The following is a 24,011-nucleotide window of genomic DNA, read 5'->3' as shown; positions in this document are numbered from 1 at the left end:
TATAAGGGATACCCAGCAAGATGGCTTGTAACCGGGCAGTTGGGTGGTCAGAAAAATAGGGATGGAGGAAAACAGAGGCTCAGTGGCCCGATAACTGTGTAATAGTTATAATAGAGAAGAGGGGTGTGGGTGAGGGGGTCACTAGATGCATGTGACTGGGGCTAGGGCAAGGGTGGGGCTTCCGGTTCTTTGCCCAACCTGTCAAGTCGGGACTTGGGTGGAGGAGTGTATCGCAGCATAGTGGGATGGCATATGTCAGGGGCAGGTAAGCAGTGTGTGGGGCAGAATTGCTCACACAGGCACAGTTTTATCAGTTGCTAATAAGGAGCCCCAGACTGCCTCGAAAGTATCTAATTTGACATTTAGTTTGCACATTGTTTGTTCGTTGCTGGCCACTCTATGGAGTTCAATAAACCATTCATTGGAGGTAGGTATGGTAGGTTGTCTCCAGTGCCGTGGAATGCAGAGCCGCCCCATGGCAAGGGAGGTCCCTATGCACCAGTGCTCATGGGACATCAGGTCAGCAATGTTGTGTTGAATGGCAATCTGTGGGGTGAAAGGAAGGTGAAGGGGCTGTGACTACGGAGTAGAGACCACACATCCATCCAATATCTCTTGAGTATTGGATATGACCCTAGGATATGAAACAGGTAACAGTGATCCGCAGCGCAGTTCCAGCACCAATCACGAGGCAGGACCTTAGCTTTCTTGAGCTTCTGGGTGACCAGTACCAGTCATGGAGAATTTTGAAGTGTAAAAACTTAAGTCAGGATTTCCTAAGCACTCTGTCATGTCCAGCCAGTAGGGTTTCCCACTCCTCAGGTGAATAGGTTATGCTCAAGTTCAGTTGCCACACCAGTCCGATTGTATTAATCAAGGTCTCTCAGTGGGAAGGTTTAATGAGCACATCATGCAGGCTGGAAACTAGTCCCCCATACAGTTCAAATCCATATAGTCCAAGGCTGATCAAGTATTGAAGAGTGGGAAAAGGGGAACCTTCACCTTTGGTAGTCTGAGAGGATTAGCTGGCAGTCACACCAGTGATCTGTGGGCCAAAGCCCGAATTACATTTGTAGCACTATGAATGTTTTGAGTAAGCCACTGTCATACGTAAGGTCCACTCAGAGTAGCACCCTTGAATGCCAAGACTCCCAGACAAATGGCACTCTCCCAATGCAGAGAGCCAACTTGCATCATAAGGGTGCCTTGTGGTGTAACCACAAGAGGGCACCCACTAACCTTTGAGCCTCCCTCCATGTCACTGACGTCGCAGCTAAAACAGAGTTGGGACCACTGTTCCACATGTAGAGAGGTGATAGGGTGGCAAGAAAGGGAGAAGACCATGGAGGAGGTAGTGTGCCAGGCGATCCCATAAAAGGTTGTCTCAGATACACTGCCAATTGAGAGAGCTGGAAAGCAAGATATTATTATTTCATGTGAGGCATTATCAATTAAAGCAACTTTTAAAAGCCTCACAAGTTTCATGAAACCAGCAATAAGGTTAGACCTGGTACTGACCTCCTGGGATTTATTAGCTAAATCTCGTCCACTAAGGTTCCCATTTACTTTAGTAAAGAAACTGGATAGCAATACATTTTTGGTTGAATTTTTAAAGGATACGTGGAATCATTCTGACAAATTCTAAACTTTGCCTCTAACTCTAATGCAGGAATGGACATTCTCAATATGGGTAAAGAATTTTCAGTAGCAAAGATGAAATACCTTGTCAGTCAAATGGTTATAGAAGCCAGTCAATGGAGTGATAGGAACTGTTTGTCAACTAAAAAGTTGATATTAAACGCAATTGAAAGTCTAAAAGTCAAAGGGAATTTTCCCTAATTATCTCAAATCCCAGACAAAAGTATATGGAAGAAAACTCTATTGAGCCGTATTGATATTAATCCAATTTGGGAAATATTGGGGCTTAGGTGAAGAATTTCTCATAATAATCAATATTGTATAAACAATCCTAGAGTTAAATATAGCATAACTCATCTTTTTTTGATTGTTTGATGGTGGAAAGGATAGAAATTCTTCATTCAGTTTTCACAAGATACCACATTTTAACCCTGAATGATGCACTCACCGATTTATTCTCAATGAAACATTTTGCCACAGTGACTGTTATTGTAAGATATATCAACATTATATAACATGACACTTCCCATTTTAGAAGTTTCTTTGGGTCTGTTGATTAATAATGAAATTAGGAGGATATTTGAATTATTTGGTCTTTCAATCTATGTACTTGTTGACATATTTTTAATTTATGATATTGGATTTTATTTGATACTGTTCTTACAATTCTCACATATGCAAATGATATAATTCGATAAGATAATTTCTTGAAAATAAATATACTGCAATTTAGGACTGAGCAGCCTATGTAAATAACGATAATGAATGCATGCAATTGATTTTCAAACCTAAGTTAAGTCATGTGTTTCTGAGCAGTCAATCACAGAAGCTCAACATTACAGAAGGAGGCAACTGGAATTGCGGGAAGATGCAGAGGACCATAAAGCGGATACATTTTTACAAGTCACCTTGTCATCAAGGCCCAGTAGATTCGCCTTGGCACTCTGACATGCGAGGGTTTGAACCAACTTACAAGCTTGAGTGGGATAAATAGACACACTAGACCCACACATCTCCTTAGAGAAAACACATACTGGGAATTTATCAGGTTCTATTGCAAGCGCAATTAGGATTCGGAAACTGCATTTGGAGTGGAGTGTGTCACTGGACTCAGCGAAGTGTGTGGTAATCAGATACATTCAACACAAATCATAATCATAACAAATTTAAACTAAACTAAACATCATGACCAATTCGGCCATAGAATCTAAACTTCAAACTGAATCTAATTTCAAAGTTTTATTACAACCACAAATCCAATGTAATATAAAAGGCATGCAAAACTAAATTGTAAGCATACATAAAAAACGTAGGCTGACCAAATTGTCTAAATAAATTCAACCTACCCAACATCAATTCTATCAAATACTCTAGCAAAATAACAGATTAACACCACAATAACTTGAGCAATTGAGACCGATTTCAGGTTATTTGATGGTGAAAAATTCACACTCGAATAGTAACAATAAATTTTTGGGTCGGGTCATTTCTACTCCTATCACAATTTTGGGGAAGGGCTCAAACATACAGTCAAAAACATAAGACAAAAAAGACAAAGATAATTTGTAATATCACCTAACTGGGGAAACTTACTATAAAATACACTGGTGTAAGTCGTTTAAGCTGAAAGTTCAAACAAGAAATATTGCATTGCAGATTACATAGATAGCTATCCTCAAAGGACATCAGACAGGAAGAATTTGTTGGTCCAGAGCACCAATAACTTCACAGCATTAGTAGACAACGCCATTAGGGGCAGTGCAGAACATAGGCTCCACATAGGGCAAGTTAGCAATTCAGAATTTAGTGGGCCTATTATTTCTGAACAGCAAGAATAAATGGGGCAAATTAGAAAGGGTGACTAGGATTTTTCACAGGCATCCAAGGTTCATGGGAATTAAAGGGATGAGAAAAGAGCATTACTCACAGCACGAGAGGCAGGAAGGGAACTAACTCTGTGAATGGCCATAGGAGGCTAACTAAAAGTTTCTAAAGTCTCTCCCTAACTAGAAATGTCTATAGCTCACTGATTCTGCAGAGTGTGCCCATTGCATGTAGGCTGATCAATATCCAATAGAAATTTTAGACATCCATTAGGTCTGCAACATTTCCAGATTTTCTCAAGAAGGTGCAAATCATCTCGATGAATTCATACAGTTCTGTTAAATAATGACAATTTGTATAACATTTGAAACATTTCGATTTCTTCCCATGGGTCACAGGATCATTCCAACAGTTCTCATGTGAATTATTAATGCTTGCTGTTTGCCCGGTAACTGGTACAAATTCTGTAGGTTTCAAGGTTAATAAGACCATGGCCTCTGTCATTAATACAATAGGACAGTCTCTAACACATAGGCAAACTAGAAAAGAATTCAGGTCAAAGGGAACAAGATGAGTCAGCACTTCACCACCACTGCTGCAAGAATGAATTTTCAGGGCTCGCCTGGCTAAAGAAGCCTAAATACATAATCATAATTAATAAACACTTATGCTAACTGTGTACCATGTATTTAACACATATGGAAACAAAATCATTTAATTGCAGTCATTAGTAATACATAACGTTAGAAATGATTGAGATGTGCATTTATTTTTCTGCACCCATATAACTCCATATTAATACATTCATATAAATCAACATAAGTACTGTTCACTTACTACTCATACTTTTCACATCTATTATATCTCTAAAATACATATATTTTTATTTAAGAAAACCACGTTAATGTCTACTAAAAGCAAATGCACCACATCTCCCATGGTAAAACACAATCCCCAAACAAGGGGAGGGCACAATGGCCCCCAAATTTCAAACATGCACATTTTTACATTTTATGTTGATGTTCTGTTAGGCTTTTGAAATTAGATATATAAGTCGCCTAGGGCTGACTTCTATGCCACTAATGCATTTGTAAAATTTAATATATATCACTATCAGGAACTGATAGGAATGTGTTTTTGTTGAGTAGGTTGATGGAACACCTTTCTCTGAAGGATTCACACACACAAGAATCAAAACTATTATTTTTAGAATGGTTTAGTATGTTAGAGCTCTGTTTTAGTGCAGAAGATGTGAAAACTCATATCTGTATAAACAGATGGTGAGCAAAATGAAGATACATGTGAGCAGTGTCAAAATAAGAAAAATGATTAGTGACAATCTCTGATACAATGGTTGATGGGCTAAATTCCCTTATTCTCATGTCCTGGGTAATGTCTAAATTAGACCCAAATTTCTTCTGAAAATAGGAGCTTCCCAAATGGCACACACTCATATCAGCTCATAGTTCATTTTTTCCAGTCTGTCACCTGCCTTTGGGCAATGCCGCTCTTCACCTGTTTGTTCTTCTACAGATGCAAAGAGAGCAGCCTTGGGGGAGACTGTTTCTTCTGAAGAAGCTTTCTCTGGAAATTCTGAGATTCCTGTCTCTGAGAGTCTCTCACACAAGCTGTGTATACTATTTTTCAACATTATTTTGAGGAAAAAAACCTGTGATCTGGGGATTATCTAAAGGTAATGCATTTCTTTTTAAGTATGTTGAATAATGGATATATAACACAAACCAGAAGCACAGTATCATACAAACATAAAACTTTGTTATACTCTAAATATTTTAATGATAATGAGCACATAAATACATGTATCTCATTAGGGGGCTCATAACAAATGATTTCCCCTGTCCTCTGTTATTTTGTAATACTAAATTGTACTCAGATATGGTAGCATGACTTTATTACTCTCCAAGGGTATTGTTGATGTTAAATTAAGTATACACTAATACATTGTGATTAGAAACAGAGGGGACTCAGAAGCAGAAATGTAGCAAGGCATATAACAATATCATTAGATTTGCCCATTCATGTATGCACCTAAGAATGGATGCCACATTTAGTTTCAGAGGGAAAGCTCCTCCATTTGGGATTCCAGACTTGAATACTATGTTTCCCCTGACCAGACCGGAATTTTGGTTTGCTTGGGAGCAACAGGCATGGCACAGGTCATGTAGTTAGCTGCTGGTCTCAGTGTTTGACAGGCCTGAGCAGTGTTGAGACAGGCGAAGCAGAACTCCACACTGCAACTGCAGCAAATGACGTACTTGCACATTTCTTTGTGCTCAATGAGGAGGCCGCAAGTAGGGCAAGCACGAATGGAGGGGCAGCTTTTTATGTCACTGTGAGGCAGGTCGATGACCTTGCATTTCTGAAGTATCACCAGATTATGGTCCTGGCACTCCCTATTTGCACATCCCACAGATGATTTGATGCCACCTTTCCAGGGTCTTAGACACTGCCAGCAGAACTCATAGTTACTCCGTTTATTGGCTTTGCAGATGGTACAGAAGACTCTCATGTTGCTCTTGTCTCTGCGTTCCACCAAGGACCTGCACCCAGGGCACTAAAATGAGAATGATAAATGTTTGCACATTTTTAAAGTTCCATATTGTCTTATCAATACCAAGGAGTTTACAGTACTACAGGTTGTTGGCAGATTCACACATGCACAAAAAAGTGACAGATTCAGTGACGATTTAAATAAAAGCATGTAATTTGATCTACGTTCCTTCATATATGCATGTCCACAAGCCATTTGTACAAAAAAATCCAAGAATGCGCTTGTACAAATGTGCAAACTCTGTTAATTATGCATTTTTGAAAAAGGAGGGAGACTGGAAAGATGCTCTTGGGCAGTGCCTTTCGGATGCCAAGGCCCCTCACTGAAAGACAGACTTTATGGAGTTGAACTATTACAGGAAAGCCAGATTAGATAGGGGAATGAATATTTACTGACGGGTTGCTACCTCTAATACCCGGCCCAGAGACCACAAAAACATTTTTATTGTTGTGAAAACTGATCAGCCCAGAGGGTTTAAAAGCAGATCCAGAAACTAAACTCTGCCCAGAGACATGATTAAGGAAAATTCACAAATGACCTGAAAACTCTTCAAAGTGGGAAATCAAATGTACACTATGATCTCACCATGCAGGACCAAAGGCAAATAAATAATGGAAACAAACAGGAAGCTTGATGATAACTGGAGCAGAAGAGACCACATGTCAATAATTCATTCACTCAGGTTAACTGAAAATCAGTAAACCACCCCTAGGAAAGTGGACCCAGAACGAAGAATGCAATGTAAATTGCATGAATTGAAGCTTGATGATTCTTCCTCATATGTCATTGAGGACTGGGTTGCTGCAGAATGCTATCTTGGATTAGGCCGGAATAACAAACCAATATCTTCTGAATAACATACATGGCTGCCATGTTGGAATTGTGGGAAACCTAACAAGCTGATCTGCTAGCAATAGGCATGACAATGGGAATACACTTAGATCCAAACCTGTCGGGCAAACACCCCTCATGGTGGAACCCAAAACCTTTCAAGCCCAAATTAGATACTGCCAGCAACATATGGAAACTACAGTAATCAATTGAGGCAAAGACTACTAAAATGAGGGCTCCAGCAGGTGCTTCTGAAGATAACTTTAGGCGGGGGGGAGTCTTTGTCCTGAATGCTAGCAGCAGGCCATAAAATGTGAATAATGGTACCAAAAAAGCGAGAAGCCAATCCATTGTTAATTATCATGCAGTTGAAGCCTGCCCTATATTTTAAGAAATACAAAAAAAAAACAGAAACTGTAGTTGACCCTAAGCAGACATATAAGGTTCTGAACAGCTTAAAGAAACGTCCAAAAGGCCCAACAAAAGCCTCTCCAAATAGCTTAGGCTAACCTGTTGCCGATCAGAGATATAGGATTATTACCCATTCAGAGTCTGTTTTTTTCCTGCCCTTTTCAACATAGTTGAAAACAAAGACTTCACTATTATAATGAATAGCATACCAAAATATACAATGCCAACAAAATGATGCATTTTATTGTCTGGGTAAGTAAAATTCAGAAATTTAGATACACACATCAAAGATACCAGATCTGCTTGAGTCACTGTATTCATGTGATAGAGCACAGATTTTAGTTCTGTCACTCATGTCACTGCAGTCATTAGACTGTGAAAAGTCTCAGTTTATGAACGTAAATGAGAGAAAAACTTAACAAAGAAAGCTGAACTGACAGGCATTTTAAATGTGCAGTTTGCTTGCATTTCACAGTCCGACATATGTGCCTTTTCAATTAAATCACATGCTAGAAAGTTAAAGATGGTGTTAAAGAATAATTCAGACTCTAAACTAATAGCTTATGCTGAAACAAATTTCGATTTCTTGTGTTTGTGTGTGAAAAATTACTGACTTTAAAAATATGTGCAAATGAGAAAAATAGACTTCTCTGTTATAACCAATGTAATGCAATAGCAAGGTGTGCTTCAAAACTTTTAACGCCGGCTAACGCCATTCCAAAGCGCCATGCGGGCACCTTATTTATTGAATGACGTTAGCCGGCGCTGCGGACTGGTGTGCGTCAAAAAAATTTACTCACACCAGGCAGCGCCGGCGTAGGGGAAAATGGAGCTTGGGCGTCAAAAAATAGGGCAAGTCAGGTCTGAGGCAAACTTTTGGCCTCAACCCGATTTGCGCCATTTTTTTTGACGCCCAACCCCCATTGAAATGACTCCTGCCTTAGCAAAGACAGGAGTCATGCCCCCTTGCCCAATGGCCATGCCCAGGGGACTTATGTCCCCTGGGCATGGTCATTGGGCATTGTGGCATGTAGGGGGGCACAAATCAGGCCCCCCTATGCCACAAAAAAAATACAAAAAAAATACTTACCTGAACTTACCTCAACCTCCCTGGGATGGGTCCCTCCATCCTTGGGTGTCCTCCTGGGGTGGGCAAGGGTGGCAGGGGGTGTCCCTGGGGGCATGGGAGGGCACCTCTGGGCTCCTTCTGAGCCCACAGGTCCCTTAACGCCTGCCCTGACCCAGGTGTTAAAAAACGGCGCCCATCAGGCTGGGCGCCGTTTTTTAAGGCCTGCACCCTCCTGTGCGTCAAAATGACGTCACAGTATAAATATGGGGCACAGGCCTTAAAGTCATTTTTTGGAAGGGAACGCCTACCTTGCATATAATTAACGCAAGGCTGGTTCCCCCTTCCAAAAAATGGCGCATATGGTGGAACTTTGACGCCCGCTGCGTCGGACGTCAAAGTATAAATATGGGTCAGGGTTTACGCCGAATGTGCGTCAAAACCTTTGACGCACATTCAGCGCAAACAGAGTATAAATATGCCCCTAAATGTTTCACTCATACTGATTAAATATCATTAATGATGAATTTAAAGTTTGTATATTAAATGTGTTTTATTAACAAGCATTATTCAACCTCATTTTATTTTTTCTCGTGTTAGCAAAACTGAGGCCTACAGAGCTTGCATTTCAAAATCATGTAAATGTGCTGAACTATTTCTTCATAATGTGAAGTCTTCATTCAGATTTCGTTCCCATGAGAAGCAAAGAACCATTTGTAAAAAGTCTATTTTTTAACTGTAGAAGAACTGTACCTATTTGGCATTGAAACTGTTGCAGCAGATATGCTAATATGAAAATATGCTAATGAGTTGCGTATATTTACTAATGAGAAAATTTGACATTTGATTAACAGTAATTAAAAAATAACGTGTAATGTGCAAATTGTGCCCACAGGGAGTGGTTACCATCTGTGTTAACAGTACTAAATAATGTGAAATGTTTAAAAAGTTTTGTATTAATATATCATAATTAACAATATATTCTTTGTTTGTGATGCCATATGTTCTTGGCTTAGCCAGAGGCCTGGTCGGCGCTGGGCCTTGCTTGTTTAAACATGGAGACACAATGAGCAGCCGTGGACTGGAACTGGAGAAAAGGGACCTTGAACTGTACAGAGTTCAGCGACGAGCTCTGCTAGAGAAATCTGCAAACTCACCAGCGGACAGGAGACGATCAGAACAAATTGATACAATTATGTGTAGGGTAGGCTAAATGTACTTTCCCAGGACTTGAACAATGGAGCTACAGACTAAGAGCTGGGGGCAACAATTTTGTTACCTGAAGAGCCGGATGATGTCCTCATCGACTAAAGGACCAATCATGTTAATGGAACTTGATTCTGAAAATAACGTAGACAAGTGGTAAACAAAACTTATAGGTTAGAGTCATAACCCCTGATAAGGTTGACCAATAGGCAAATTGTGGGACGGACTGAAAGACCCTAATAAAAAGTCATGACATGAGGGGAAAATCAGAACAGAGAGGCGAAAGTCGATGACGTCAGGAGACACTGTCCGAAGTGCTGAAACTTGGGTTTGCTTCTGTGAGCCTAAGCCTTGCTGATGACTGATGACCTGGAGACGAAGTCTGACTCTTGGCTGATCTATCTTGGATAGGTAGCTATAACCTGAATGACTAATGAATGCTTTTTCTTTCTAGGTACCAACTGCGCTGTTTTAAAAATGTTTTTCTCTTTAGTTAGATTTTTCCAAATTATTGATTTTTGACTAAATTATTTTTTGCATGAAGACCCTAATGCTGATGCTAATTTCAGATAGGTAGGCTGACAAGGCTGACTAATGGTGACTCGGACTAAGACTGACCGACTCATATTGCTGAATTATTCAATGTTCATGAATCGCTATGCTTGATTAATGTTGGTTGCATATAAATAAAAATCCTGATAATTCATTGCTCGTATTGCTAATAAAGTTTGGCAATTATGGTTTCACTGAATAAAGGTTTTTGATTAGAGTTGTAACAAATAGGGAAATAAACAAACTAACTTCCATATGAGTTCTGGTGGTTATTTATTATTAGAATAGTTCATGATATTTAGAGTTGATTGGATTGAATTATTGAGGATGTCTTTTACTCACTATACTTAACTAGGATATCCTATGCGATCCAAAAGATTAATCGACCTATGCGCGTCCCCTTGTATGTTTACTTACATAGGACAAGTCGCGCTAGCAAAAGTATTGTGATGCAGAAGCATGGACTGAGATTGTATACAAATGTTGATACCCTTTGGAGTTACACTGAAAAGGAGATGTTCCCATAACAGATTTGGGAAAATGTCGACTGTTGCAACCTGAGGTCTGGTAATAAATTATGATTGGATGATGCCCCTTTAGTGTGACACAAACTGACACTGATGACCAATTGGAACATTTCATGTGGATTAATATACCGTAGGATGATCGAACTTGGAGAAGAATCAGTCTTGTCTTGGTCAGAGACAGACACTTTCCTGAAGCTTGCAGAAGCCTTGCTGACCAGATGCTCTGTTGTTGAAGATTCGCTGAGTGTTGCATTCCTTGGAGAGGTATCTTCCTCTTTGCCATTAACCCTTGCCCCATGACAGGCCCTTTTTGCAATAGAAACGCCACCATGCTGACGCTTATTTTGTTTCTTATCTTAGTGTCCTGTAGCCCAAATTATTATTTTCTAAGTAATTTTTGTCCCTTTCGTATTTTTTGCATTTTGCCCGCATGTGTTTCGCCCCACACATGTATTCCCCCAATTTGGTTAGCTGGAGGGTTGACCTGGGTACAGCCAAAGATTATAGATAATTTAATCTGAATTGATTAAAGGATTATGAAACCTAAGCATCACATGATTTCTGTGTCTCGGATATTTCTATTGACTTCCTGTATTATCGTTCTTAAATGCATAGTTTTGCTGATCTTAGTTTGCCTGAACTTATTTCGTCACCTTGGGCAACCCTTGTGATTATGTATTTTTATAACTTGGTTTTGGGCATAGTCTACATGACTTTGAGCTCTTGTTTGTAATAAAGCTTTTAACTATATTTTTGATTGGAGTTTTCCTTCCGTGGCCACACTGGTCATAGTGTCTAATTTTCTGGGGTGGTGTTATGAAATTGTTGATGGTTCACCACACTTGTTTCTGGGTCCAAAGGGCAGCCGACCTCGTTGTGCATTTGATTCCTGCAAATGATGCAAAATTTGTCCACACATGAAAGTGTAACTGATATTTGGTGATATCGTTATAAATTCTAGATGATGCAGTGCTCAGTGCAAACAAGTGACTGCAGGTGTAAACAATAGTTCAGGAACAATTTTTGAAATAGAACAGATCAGTGTAAGCCCACCAGTAACCACTAGTGGCGAGAATGAAGTAAATGCTAGGACCTAACAAATGCACTATGTATGGAGTCAGTGCTTGACAACAGAGGCCACAAATCTATACCTCTTCTTCCTAAGACGGAAGTTATCTCAGCAAGTGGATTTTGAACAAGTGGTAAAAACAAATTAAAAAAACATTAATATCAATTCTTAGAGGGCAGAGTTAAAGCTGGCCTTCAGGGGAAATGGCTTGATGATTATTTTCACTTCCTTCACACATCTAGAACTGTGATGGAAGCAATCAAAGACACATTTAAAAAATAATATATTCTACAGTTCATGATTGCAAGAAAATGAGTTACTAGCTGGAGACAATGTGAGTCCTACACAATTAATAAGTTCCAAAATATTGTCCCGTCAAACACAAATTTAGACCTGGGCTCAACTCTGGGCAGCTACGGCACAGAGTTGCCTGGGTGCATTTAGGAAAATCTTCAAAGTATTTAGCAAAACTAAAATAGTCAATAAGTCAAAACATAACACAATAAACATCCTACAACACATTTCTAAAAATAAGAAAACATTAGTAGCATATGACACAAAGCTACTTAAATCCAATTAAGGTGACCATAGATATGAATTTTTAAAGTTTTACAACACACAGGGCCAAGAAAAAGTAAAGTGCCAATAAGAAATCACTGTTAATTGTTGAATGGGAACTAGGTGCAGTTTCAGGCAAACTGTGATGGAGCAGAGTTCAGATACACCAAGTGGGTTGTCCGGAAAAAAGTTTCTGCCTTCTGACGTTTTTTCATGGAAGGTGAAATCCTTCAGCAGGGAGCAATTAAATATTAAGGCCTGTAGTCATGTTTTCCTTGTCAGATGAGTCAATGGCCCTATATGCCATGCAGTCCATCGGAGACATTTACTTTCTCTGCTACTGGTTCATTTTCTTACCCATAAATGATGGTCTTACTGGAATGTTAAATATGATACCTGGTGATAAGCCAATTTTACCAAATTTAGGGAGTAACAGCACATACACAGGAGACTGGACAAGAGTATCCAGAGTTCAAACATAAACAGCATCAGTACACATGAAAAAGGAATGCACCACCGTCCCACACTGTATATAAATATATATATTGTTTACATATGGATCTAATTTTGATTAAATGTAGGCTTGAGCTTGTATTCTTTATATGTTATATATCAACTGTGGTTCGTACAATGCAGTGGGCCTTGTCTATCAAGTGCTGGGTATGCCATAGTGATATGCTCCTGGTTCACCAAAATGGGCATCATTAGTATAGCTGAATTACATAAAATTCTCATGAGGGTACTGAATGAGGCATTTTTCCAATATAAGGTGATGGAAGTACCAAACAGTGGTTACCTGTCAACATTAAATATGGAATAAAGTACCCCTTATTGGATATTATAAGGATATTCCAAGTCACCGAGGAGATTGGTGAACATATAGAGGAACGATGACAATGGCTGAGTTCCTTTATAAGGTCATGGAAAACAAAGGTGGCATGCAACATCCTTATGACATACAGTAAGGCATGTTTTATTCCTTATATAACATGGTCACAGCATCACCCTACCCACAAATCACCTAAATCCTTGGTGACTTGTTCTTTATATGAAAAGGATATTATGATTGGATACATTAAGAGTAAAATTGGAATGTAGTGCAAAATTTAACACATCAAAAGCAGTAATTTTTTTTTGGGAGGACATGACTTGAAACGTGATCAGCCCCTTCTCCTCTATCGTGCGGTTGCAGTGTTGAGTTAGTTGGACTTTCTTCTACAACTGTATATAATACACCACCAGGATGGCTGAAGCAAAAGAACTCAAAGAAAAACACCCCAAAGACATCCTAGCGAGGTCAAAACAAAACCTTCCAAGTCCAGATTCACCTATCAAAGATAAGGCGGAAAGAATGACTACAGTTCATAAAATCCTAAAGAAACTCAATGCTGAATATAATATTATGCAGGATATCAAAACCAATACAGATATTCTATAAGTATAAGAGGGGGATTCAGAAAGGACTTAAAAGATTTAAATCTGAGACTTGCTGAAGGACAGCAGTAAATGCCAGAGCAAACAAATCCATAGCCCAGACAAGCTCCTTCAGTGATTGAGTTTCTTGATTCTTGGATCCCAAAAATATGTAAGATTTCCTTCCAGAGACAGTTTTCTTATCCTATTTGGCAAGGTGAAGAGCTATAAGAAACAACTCTATGAAGTTAGATTAAGATGTTATTTATAATACTAGCTACTAGTTAGGGATTTTACCCTGAGTGGGATGCATACTACAACTTAGACTGACTTTACCGTACAGCCACCAAGGATGTCTCACTATGAAGACAGAGTATAATGGTTGAAGCTTTGGGAAGGTCTGGTCCAGATTGCTTGAATACAGATTGTAAATAGAAGCAGATTGAATTGCCTGGGTAATCCCAAGTAAGTGTGTCTAGGAGAATGAGCAAGAGGTATGGTTATCATAAATGTATGTTACAACCTGATAGCAAGACAACCCAAAAATGTCATCAAAAATCCATTCAACATTCAATCCTATTGCCTAGAAAGGATGCACGGTCAGAAGGATCTGTACACACTAATGGTTGACCTTAGAAGAAAATTCTGAATTTAAACGGACCAATAAAGGAGTATTGAATACACATGTCGTATAGTTCAGAGCAAAGAGCAAGAAAACCTTTCTTTCTGGTCACTGTGCCTCTACTGTAGCAAAGTCTTGTAATATTGAGATACTAGCCCCATTCCATAGTATTGCTGTATTTTCCTCATGTGAGTGTGAATAAGTCTTGAGTGTTAATGTCTGAGGGGCTCGAAGCTCCAAGGCCTCGGAGAGGTACAGCTCTTAGGCCACTTTTCTTGCATCCCTTAAAGCCCCCTAATGTCACCGTGTGTGCGCTGTATCTAAGATACGGTGCACCATGGTTGGTAGTAAGAGGAACTAGCATCAGAATTTTTTACGCTAGTTCAGAGCTTTGCAGGATTAGCGTAAAAAATGTTCAGTAATCCTGCCAAGTCCATTGAGGCCCATTGACAACAATGATGTGCCTCCTTTTAACGCCTGCTCTGAGCAGGTGTTACAAGCACCAAAATAAATGACGCAAAGAAATCTTTTAGATTTCTTTGCACCATTTCTTTGGCCCCCCCTAACAGGACAACACCCCCTTTGCATTAATTATGCCTAGAGCAGGCATAATGTGGCACAAATGGTAACAAAGTGGCGCAATGCATGCACTGCGCAGCTTTGTAAATCTGGCGCGGCAATTTTACCCTCATTGAGCCACATTAGCGTGTAAAAAAATGACAGTAATGTGGCACAAGGAGGCACTAGGGGCTCTTAAATCAGCCTGTGTTTCTACTAAATAAACTGTGGTTGTCACTTCCCCAATCGGTTAATTAACAAACTGCCTTCTTTACCACACAAGAAGCAAGATGGTTTATGATACTAAAGAGTCCCAACTACCTTGGTATTGGGTGGAAAGAGAATTAGCTGTCCCCTACCACTTATTTGTGCTTTCTACAATGCCTCAAATCACCCTCTAGATTCCTAACAAATTCTTAAAGACACCATCATAGCAATTCTCCTCCTAGCAGGGGTGTGGAATTTATTAAAATATCTACTTGTCCAGTGGACAGGTTGCTTCTCAAATCTACTTGTCCTGTAAAAAGATCTACTTGTCCCTTTGGTGCCATGTAGTGTGGCGACAAATTATGGCAGCAATCTCATTATGTAAGTGCTCTGATAATAGCCTCTCTGATTATGCCAGGGCTACTACCATAGTAGGGCTTGAATACTTGCAGTTTCAATCCCTACTGTAGCAATTTCCTTATTTTGCCACCTTTCTGCAGATCTGCATACTGGGGCTGGAGGATGAAGTAAGCAATAGTTCCAGGGCTTGAATGCCTTTGAGTCTGCAAACCTACTAACCTGCATGTTTTAAAGATTTTTACCAGCTTCTCTCTAATATTTTCCCATAATAAGAAAGGTTGGACATTTACTCCTGACAATGGCAGAATTAGAACTTCTTCCAGGATTGGGAAGAAAGTGGCTGGAGGGAAAATGAACTTGCAAATGCTCAATAGATTTTTACAAGAGCAAATCTACACATCGTATTTACCCATGCTAAAATACAGTTCACAAATATTTTATAGGGGTACGACATATACCATGGGTGCACTTTTGTGACTTTCTTTAAGAATTTGGGGCCACATGTAGGTAGGTTCAGATTTGCGACCTGCAAATTGCGAGTCGCAAATCCGAATGTAGGATGGTGTCCCTGACACCATCTGTGATTCGCAAGGGCTTCGCAAATGCCCACCTCATGAACAATCATGAGGTGGGTCGCAATTTGCGACCCCCTCGTGAATGGCGGCCCTCACAGGGATGGTGGCCTTCTGGAGACAGCTGACCACCATGTCTGTGACTGCTTTTCAATAAAGCAGTTTTTTTTTTTTGTAATGCAGCCCGTTTTCCTTAAAGGAAAACGAGATGCATAACAAAAATGAAAAATGAAACGTTTTCTTTTCAAATGTTTACAGTGACATTCACAATGGGGAAGGGGTCCCATGGGGATCCCTTCCCTTTTGCAAAAGTGTTAGCACCCATTTGAAATGGGTGCAAACTGCGATTGGTTTGCGCCCGCGGTCACAAAACAATCCTACATTGCACTGCGAGTCGCAATTAGGAAGGGAACACCCCTTACTAATTGCGAGTCGCAAACCCGTTTTGCGATTCGGTAACCAGGTTACCAAATCGCAAAACTGGGTTTGTGCATCGCAATGTGCTTTTTGCACGTCGCAAACAGCGAAAGTCACTGTTTGCGACATGCAAAAATCTACCTACATGTGGGTCTTGGTCCCTAATTAGGTCTGGTGTTAACAAAGACATTTTGTTTTTATTAAACTTCTATTTCTCTCTCTTTCGGCCGGCTTTACTGTGAGTGATCGCATTCTGCTCTTCCACAAGGAGCATATTGTCACACAAAGTAGTTTTGTTCAGTGTCAGGAACTACAGTGGCAATCAGTGACGTAACGAAACTGGAGGGTGCCCCTTTGTAAAGAACATGGAGGAGCCCCCTCTCCAGACTCACTCAGGGCAGGTGCTGTGCTGAAGGGGCCCCCTGGAGGGCGGCTGCGGGGCCTTTGTTATGCCGCTGGTGGCTACGTGTGCTTTTAGAGTTCAAAAACGTTTTTGGGGGGGTTTGCCAGTGTTTGTTACAATGTTGAGGGCCTGGTAGCTCCCACAACAATAAAGTGTTACAAAAGCCATGTCAAAACAAGACACGCATTGATGAAACTAAAAGACTTATAAAAATATGTCAGATCAGTTGGCTTTGTCAGTGTTTGTTTATTTTCATGCTTCCCATAATCGTGTTGAAAATGGTTACACTGATTTTCCATTAGAAATATTTTTGGGAAATACTAGCATGCATCAACACATTTTACTAAATGACACTTCATTTGCATATAATCAGAGAGCATTCTGGGAGCATTATACTTAGCCTCATAGCCTAAACTTTTCAAACATGTGTATACACATTTTTTTTTTTTTTTGTACTGGAACCAACGTCAGTAGTGAAGTGTGACCTTAAAACATTTATTTACAGCACTCACCCTAATAATGAAGGCTTTCAAATAATGAACCATAAATACAAGTTCGAACAGCATTATCTTTTGGCAACACATTACCTCAACTGCAGAGAGTTCCACTCTCTGTAAACAGGCAGCCAAAGGGTTTGTGCTGCAGGGGGTTGGGCCTACTTGTCCCAAGGACAAAGTAAACAAACAAACTTGTTGCCCTTGACCCCAAACAAGATGTCCCGGGCGTCGGGCGATAGGAATTCCACATCCCTGTCCTAGGCAGGAAAATGGAGACTATTATGTTATATCTAGGGAAGTGTGAAAAAACTGTAATTGATCCTACACACGTTGACAAGCTCCTTTGTGCAGGGAAAGGAATCTCCCTAGTCAAAGAGATTTATGCAATGGCCCAAGACCATGATATTTTGCCAAACGTCAGGTTTCTAAACATCTGTCCAATCCTGGCATCTATACTTTCCTGAAGTTAAAGGTAAAGTTGACAAAAATTGATCTGCTTAGAGACCTTTACGTAGTTCAACTGTTAGTAAAATGGATTTCTTTAGGCCAAGCTACCTCTCAAAATATACACATTTTACAAACCAACTTTCTCTGCCAAGTGGGACAAATATTTTAGAAAGGTTGATAAGATACTCCCAATGAGGAAATGTGGAATAACATTTTCACATCTGTGCTAAATCACAAAATTATACCTTCTATCACACAAGCCAAGTTATTCACTCTTTATCTAACATAATGATCAACTTATACTCTGGGCAGAGTCAAATTATCAGACTCCAAGGGAAGTTGACCTTATGTTCTTTGGCTGTGGATTTCTTAAACCTGTCTGGTACAGTGTGGCTGGGTGACTCTCCAAAATTTTCAATCAAGTCACTTTACTGGATTTTCTAAGTTATTTTGGGCCCTGCTGTTTTCAATACTCCCTCTTTCATTGATTCATATTCAGTATACAATATTAGACCTCCAGTTAAATATTGCGATGAAACAAATACTGCTTGATTGGAAATGTGGCAATTATATTTCTTTCTATACATGATGGGCATAAGTTACCTACATTAGGAGCATTCATATATCACATTACCCTATCCATGCTCTTAGTATGTGAATTAATAAACATCTGGCATCATCTTGATATACTTTTAGACACAGCAACTGGCACACATGGTGGGCATGAGTTACCTGCATCCGGAGCATTCATATATCACATTATCCTATGCAGGCTCCCAGTGAGGGAATCGCTAATATCTGGCATCATCTTGATATATTTTTAGAAACAGCAGCTGGCATCTAGCCTTCCAACTACATAGGCTACTGGCACAGGTCTGTTTGTATACAGACATTAGCACCTCTGTTCCCACAGCTTTCCCAACAATTGCCCCCACCCCCTCTTGGCCTTTTACCCCTCCATTTTCTTCAGTCGCCCATTGCCCCAATTCTGCTCTTGAATGTACATCTTTCTTCTATCCTTGTCATTTGGTTCAACCTCCTACCCTCTATGCTTTCTAGGCATTCTGTGCAGTTCTCTCATCAGATATCAGTCTTAATTATCATAACGTGAATGTTAATGCTGTGACAACTATTGATGATCCTCTTTAACAGAATAACCCTCATTGTCATTCATGTTGCATAATCACTTGCGGTCCGTGTTTGTTCACAAAGTACCCCCATTTCTTATGGGGTCTTCTTGTATTCTTTTGTGTGTTTTTCTCACTTGCTGTACTTCTTTGTTGAACATCTCAATACAATGCATTGAAATGAAAACAAAAACATACTTAAGAATTTGTTGCTTGAAAATTTCAGTTTAATGTAAGATTAAAATAATGCTGAGACTCAAAATGTGTAGAAAATGCAGAGTTTATATTTTTCCAGTAAACAACTTAGAGCCATATTTATGGACAAGTCATGCAGTAAAGCAGAGCAGAGCACCTTGCTGCGTGACACTGCATGACAAAGAAAGGGCAGGAATAGGCCATAACTAAGGCAATAAGGTGCATTCATGTCCTTTCCCCTGAGCTGGTGCACAATGGGCTGCCTAGTGTCAACACAGGCACCGTTCCACCATAGATTGTTTTTGTGCAGGAACGGGCACCTTCCTGCATAAAAACAATCACCTGAGGCGAGGAGAAATAAACATAATTCTCCTCATTACGCCTCACCTCAGGAGATGTATCTATTTTGTTGCATTCCCAGGTTTAACTGTTCTTGTAAATCTGGGAATGCGTCAAAATCCATGGGTGTTGCATGGGCATACTCATGCAACACCCATGGAAACACCTCCCTGCCACAGAGTAATGTAACGCTGTGGTTTGCACTGCATTACATTACTCGAGATTTATGAAACCTGTCAGGGCCTCGCAAGGTGGCCTTGCGTGGCTTCAGAAATCTCATTTTTTATTTGCATTGCTTTTGCACTATTTGTGTGGTGCAATAGCGTCACAAAGGGGCTCATAAATATGGCCCTTAATGTTGAAAAAATAAACATATATTGGAAGAATGGAAGGCCAGTTGACGTTTTTCTTTTTTAAACTGTATCTGTGATTATTCACAGGTAGCAGTGGACATTATGGGCCTGATTTAGATTTTAGTGAACGAGTTACTCCATTACAACGGTGACAGATATCCCGTCCACCAAAATCTAAATCCCATTATATCCTATGGGATTTAGTTTTCGGCGGACAGAATATCAGTCACTGTTGTTAAGGAGTAACTCATACGCCAATATCTAAATCAGGCCCTATGACTTCAGAACTTAACTATATTAATTTACTACAGTTGAGCAGCTACATTTCCTTATTACAGACAATTAGAGACATCACAAGTCACATATAATAAGTAAATTAGAGGCATCATTTTTTGTAGGGCTCCCATGTGATGTAACATATTTTAAAAATCTAACAATTTGTTCTGTTTCACTAGCCAAACTAACCCCAATCAGATAGAGATGATCTTCTGGTTTTTGTCCATGGCATGCTTGCATGGGAGATACCTAAGTTTAATGAGGGTTACAATATCCAGAGCCATTTTATTTAGTGATCCCTACTTTTCTTGGCCTTTCTAAGTTACATCCGATGCAATCATACTTTTTATAGCCTATGTCAGCAGAACCTCCCTCCTTACCTCTCCTCTCCATTAGGTTGACCCAACCCTCATTCAATTCAGTTGAACTTACTGAAAATACTGTTGATCTTTTTGCTAATGTACTCAACCATATCTAGTATATATGTAATGGCTATTTCTTGTAAAGTGCTCCAATAACTGTTGGTGGAGTTGCACTATAAAAACAAAACGTAAATCAACAAAATAGGTAAATAAATATGTGTCTAGAGTCACCTCTATGTTTTAGGAGAAATATGTCTCTAGCCTTCTCAAGCTCTTCTCTTACTTAAATACTCATTTGTCGAATAGTGCCCGGAACCTCACACTAGTTAAATTAAAAGCATTTAAAAAACATATTTTAATGGTCTGGAGTGTGCATTTGATTGCCAGTGTATAACAGAAGCAATAATACCCTGATACCTGCTTTTGCAAATGTAAGATGGAGAGAATTGATTGGTGCAGCAAGGATCATAGCTGAGAAAGGGGGAACACTCACACTAATTAGTGGGTGATTTTTTTTTCTGAGACCGTGGTATAGAGAAATCGCGGTATGGAGAAACATGTAGAATTTGTTGAATGTTTATTATAGAGATGACCCTTTGTAATCTGCAAGTTAGTTGAATTTACTCGTACAGTCAAGCACATGTGGTGCACTCACTCAACTTTGATTCTATGGGGATTTAAAGAAGGCCTTTTCTCCGGAAGAGAAGTAGTAACACACTATTAAGGCTGCTACATATACACACAGTTTGTTTGCACCCATTTACTGTCTCTGCCCAGCAAGGAAACACACAAGAAGTAGCACATTTAGCAACATATTTGCCATGCCCATGAGGCACACTAATACCGCCGAAGCTTCACTTTGGTGACATCCGGCGGGGCAGTTGGCCAGCACATATATTCACACGGCTAGGTAAAACCACCTTACGTGGCTTTTCATGGCCTTGTAAATATGGTCCCCTTTCACACATATCTCTGCGTGAAAGGGGCGCTCCATGGATATTGCTAAGGGTGTTCCAACACAACACCCACGGAATCTGATGCATTCCCATATTTACAATGTTTTGTAAACCTGGGAATGTGGCAGATTCCTACGCGACCCCCGGGGTGGCCTAAATGTGGTGCAACAAGAGAAATAACTTTATTTCTCCTTGTTTTTTGCTTTTTCCACGTATAGTGCATTCTGTACATAGAAGAAGGAAAACATCATTAATGATTGTTTAAATGCAGGAAGGTACCCCTTCCTGCACATAAACAATCAGGGCTGCAAAGCAGGCACCCTTGCACCACAGTGCAAGGGTGCCTGCGCTGGTGCTAAGTAGACAATTGTGCTCCAGTGCAGAGGAAACTACAGGGATGCGTTGTATTGATGTCAATACGACGCATCCCTGCACTTTCGAAGGACGCAGAGTAGCACAGCAAGCTGGCTTGCAGCGCCACCCTGCATCATTGTTTTGTAAATATGGGCCTTAGTTTTATATTGGCTGGAGGGGTATGGTCAAGGTCTGTCCACAGACGTCCCTGTGAAGACAAACACTGTGTACTCGTTCAACAATGAAACCATTTTCTGCACTAATGTTAAGCCACACCCTGCCAGAAAAACACTGGTTCCTCTTCCTTGTTGTTAGTTATACCTTTTTCTATCCCACCCCTATCCAACGGTGTCAGGAATTCCCCACTTTAGAAGATCGATTAAGAGTGGGACCACTGGCAAGGTTTGTGTTACATAAGTCCTTTGAATTATTGTTTATGGATCATTTGTCTTTTATTGGAAATATTGGCATATAAATGGAAACTCCATTACAAGAGACTAGTATAATGGAACTGTATTTGACAGTAACAAATGGATCAAGGAAGCACACATAGAAGGAATGGAGGGAAGAATGGAGAGAATCGTATTATGGATGGACGTGGAGAAGGGTAGAAGAAACAGTGGATGAAGCATAGATAGAGAGATGGGTCAGAAAAGGGAAAAAGGATAATGGATGGTGAGAGAAAGGATGATGGATAGAGGGAACAAAGGAAGAAAGAAGGAAAAGGAAGACAGAGAGATGAGCAGCAGCAAAGAATAAAGGAAAGAAAAAAGAAAGAAAAAGAAGGATGAGAGAAAAAAGGAACCCAAGACAGATGAAAAATGACATATGATGGAGAGAAGGAAAAAGGAAATGGAAGGGAAGAGGGACAGATGAAATAAATGGAGGAAAAGATGAAAAGAAAAAAGGACTATAGAAACAAATAAATAAAAAAGAAACAAATTAAAGAGAAAGAATAGGTGTAAACAGAGACAAATAAATGACCAAGTAAATATGAAAATTGGACTGAAAGAAATTAAAGCATGAGAAAAACAAAGAAGAAAACGAACAAACGAGTGCCAAGCTTGTTTGTCTGCTTGCTCACTCGTTGCCACTGGGATATAATGCAAAGGGGATTTATTTTATTTTTCTGACTACCCCCTGGCCCCTAAGCAAGTGGTTCTTAACCTGTGGTACCGAGACTTACTGAAACCTACTCAGGGGGCACGTGACTGCCTATAAAAATAATCAACATATTAATTAGGTGTATATATATAAAGAAGGAAAATGTACAATTGAACATTTTAAAATGGTCTTTAAATGTGAAGGAATTTGAAACTGGAAACTAGAAATTGAGATATAGTCCTCCGATTGATTGTGGGAGCAGTGGCATTGCATCAAACAGAATATCATATGAACAATTAGTTACCTCATTTGAATTGAGAAAAGTGACAGCCTTCCTATTATAATAAAATACTGTATCATTTGTGTGTTTGTTTCATGAACGCTTGTTTCTGTGTATTGTTTTGTCATTTAAATGACCGAAAATGCTTAGGCCGGCTTTCAGTAATGACTTAGTGGGTGTCCTGGGATTCCAATAATGATTCAGTTGGGGTCCCCATATCTCAATAATGATCAAGTGGAGATTTACAGAAGTAAGAATGTTAAGAACCACTGCCATAGGCCATGTAACAATTTGTTGGAAAATGGGTTATTGGTAGGGCAGGTAGGTACCTACACCTAGCAACAAGCCACTAACCTCCACATAGGTACAGTTAGGTCTCAGTAAATTAATCCCAGCTCTACCCTTGGTAGCTTGGCATCGAGCGTCAAGGCTTAACTTAGGAGACAAAGTGTAAAGCATTCAAATATCACAAAACAGTAATTAAATAAAACACAGGAAACAGTTTAAAAATCCAAAACCAATTTATAAAAATAGCTTATATTTTTATCTTTAAAATGACACAAAAACTATTAAAATCGGTTCAGGGGAACCGGAGATATGAATTTTTAAAGTATTATTATTTTCTAGCGCTTAGAAACAAAAAGCGCCAATCGGGTCATCTGGTTGCACCAGGACCGGGGCAAAGTCAAACTTTCAGGCCGACCGCGATGGAGCCCTGCTCGGCTACAAGTCGCGGGAGGCCTCGGTTAAAAAGTTACCTTCTGACTTAGTCTCTTTTTTGATGTTTTTCTTCCCCGGGACGAACCTGCCAGTTGAATCCGACCTCCTGGAGCCCTTGTCCGGATACGCGAAGTCGGTTTCCTCGGTGGTGATTTTTACCTTCGGACTTAGTCGTTTTTTCGAGATGAAAATCCT

The 24,011-nt window shown here is 39.8% G+C and overlaps 1 protein-coding gene across 2 annotated transcripts in view; it reads right to left on the bottom strand.

Moving 5' to 3' along the window:
• Positions 1 to 2,864: 2,864 nt before the first annotated feature.
• LOC138265792 (uncharacterized) overlaps positions 2,865 to 24,011 on the bottom strand; it is a 91,965-nt gene continuing 70,818 nt past the window's right edge. For both annotated transcript variants that reach the window (XM_069213826.1, XM_069213825.1), the window contains exon 4: positions 2,865 to 6,037. In XM_069213826.1, the coding sequence (XP_069069927.1) occupies positions 5,579 to 6,037 (459 nt within the window). In that variant the 3' untranslated portion in view covers positions 2,865 to 5,578. The remainder of the gene's footprint in view (positions 6,038 to 24,011) is intronic.

Source organism: Pleurodeles waltl, chromosome 11 (assembly GCF_031143425.1).
Source record: "Pleurodeles waltl isolate 20211129_DDA chromosome 11, aPleWal1.hap1.20221129, whole genome shotgun sequence".
NCBI lineage: Eukaryota > Metazoa > Chordata > Amphibia > Caudata > Salamandridae > Pleurodeles > Pleurodeles waltl.
Note: the sequence above shows the minus strand (reverse complement) of the source record. Positions and strands in the feature narration are given on the sequence as shown.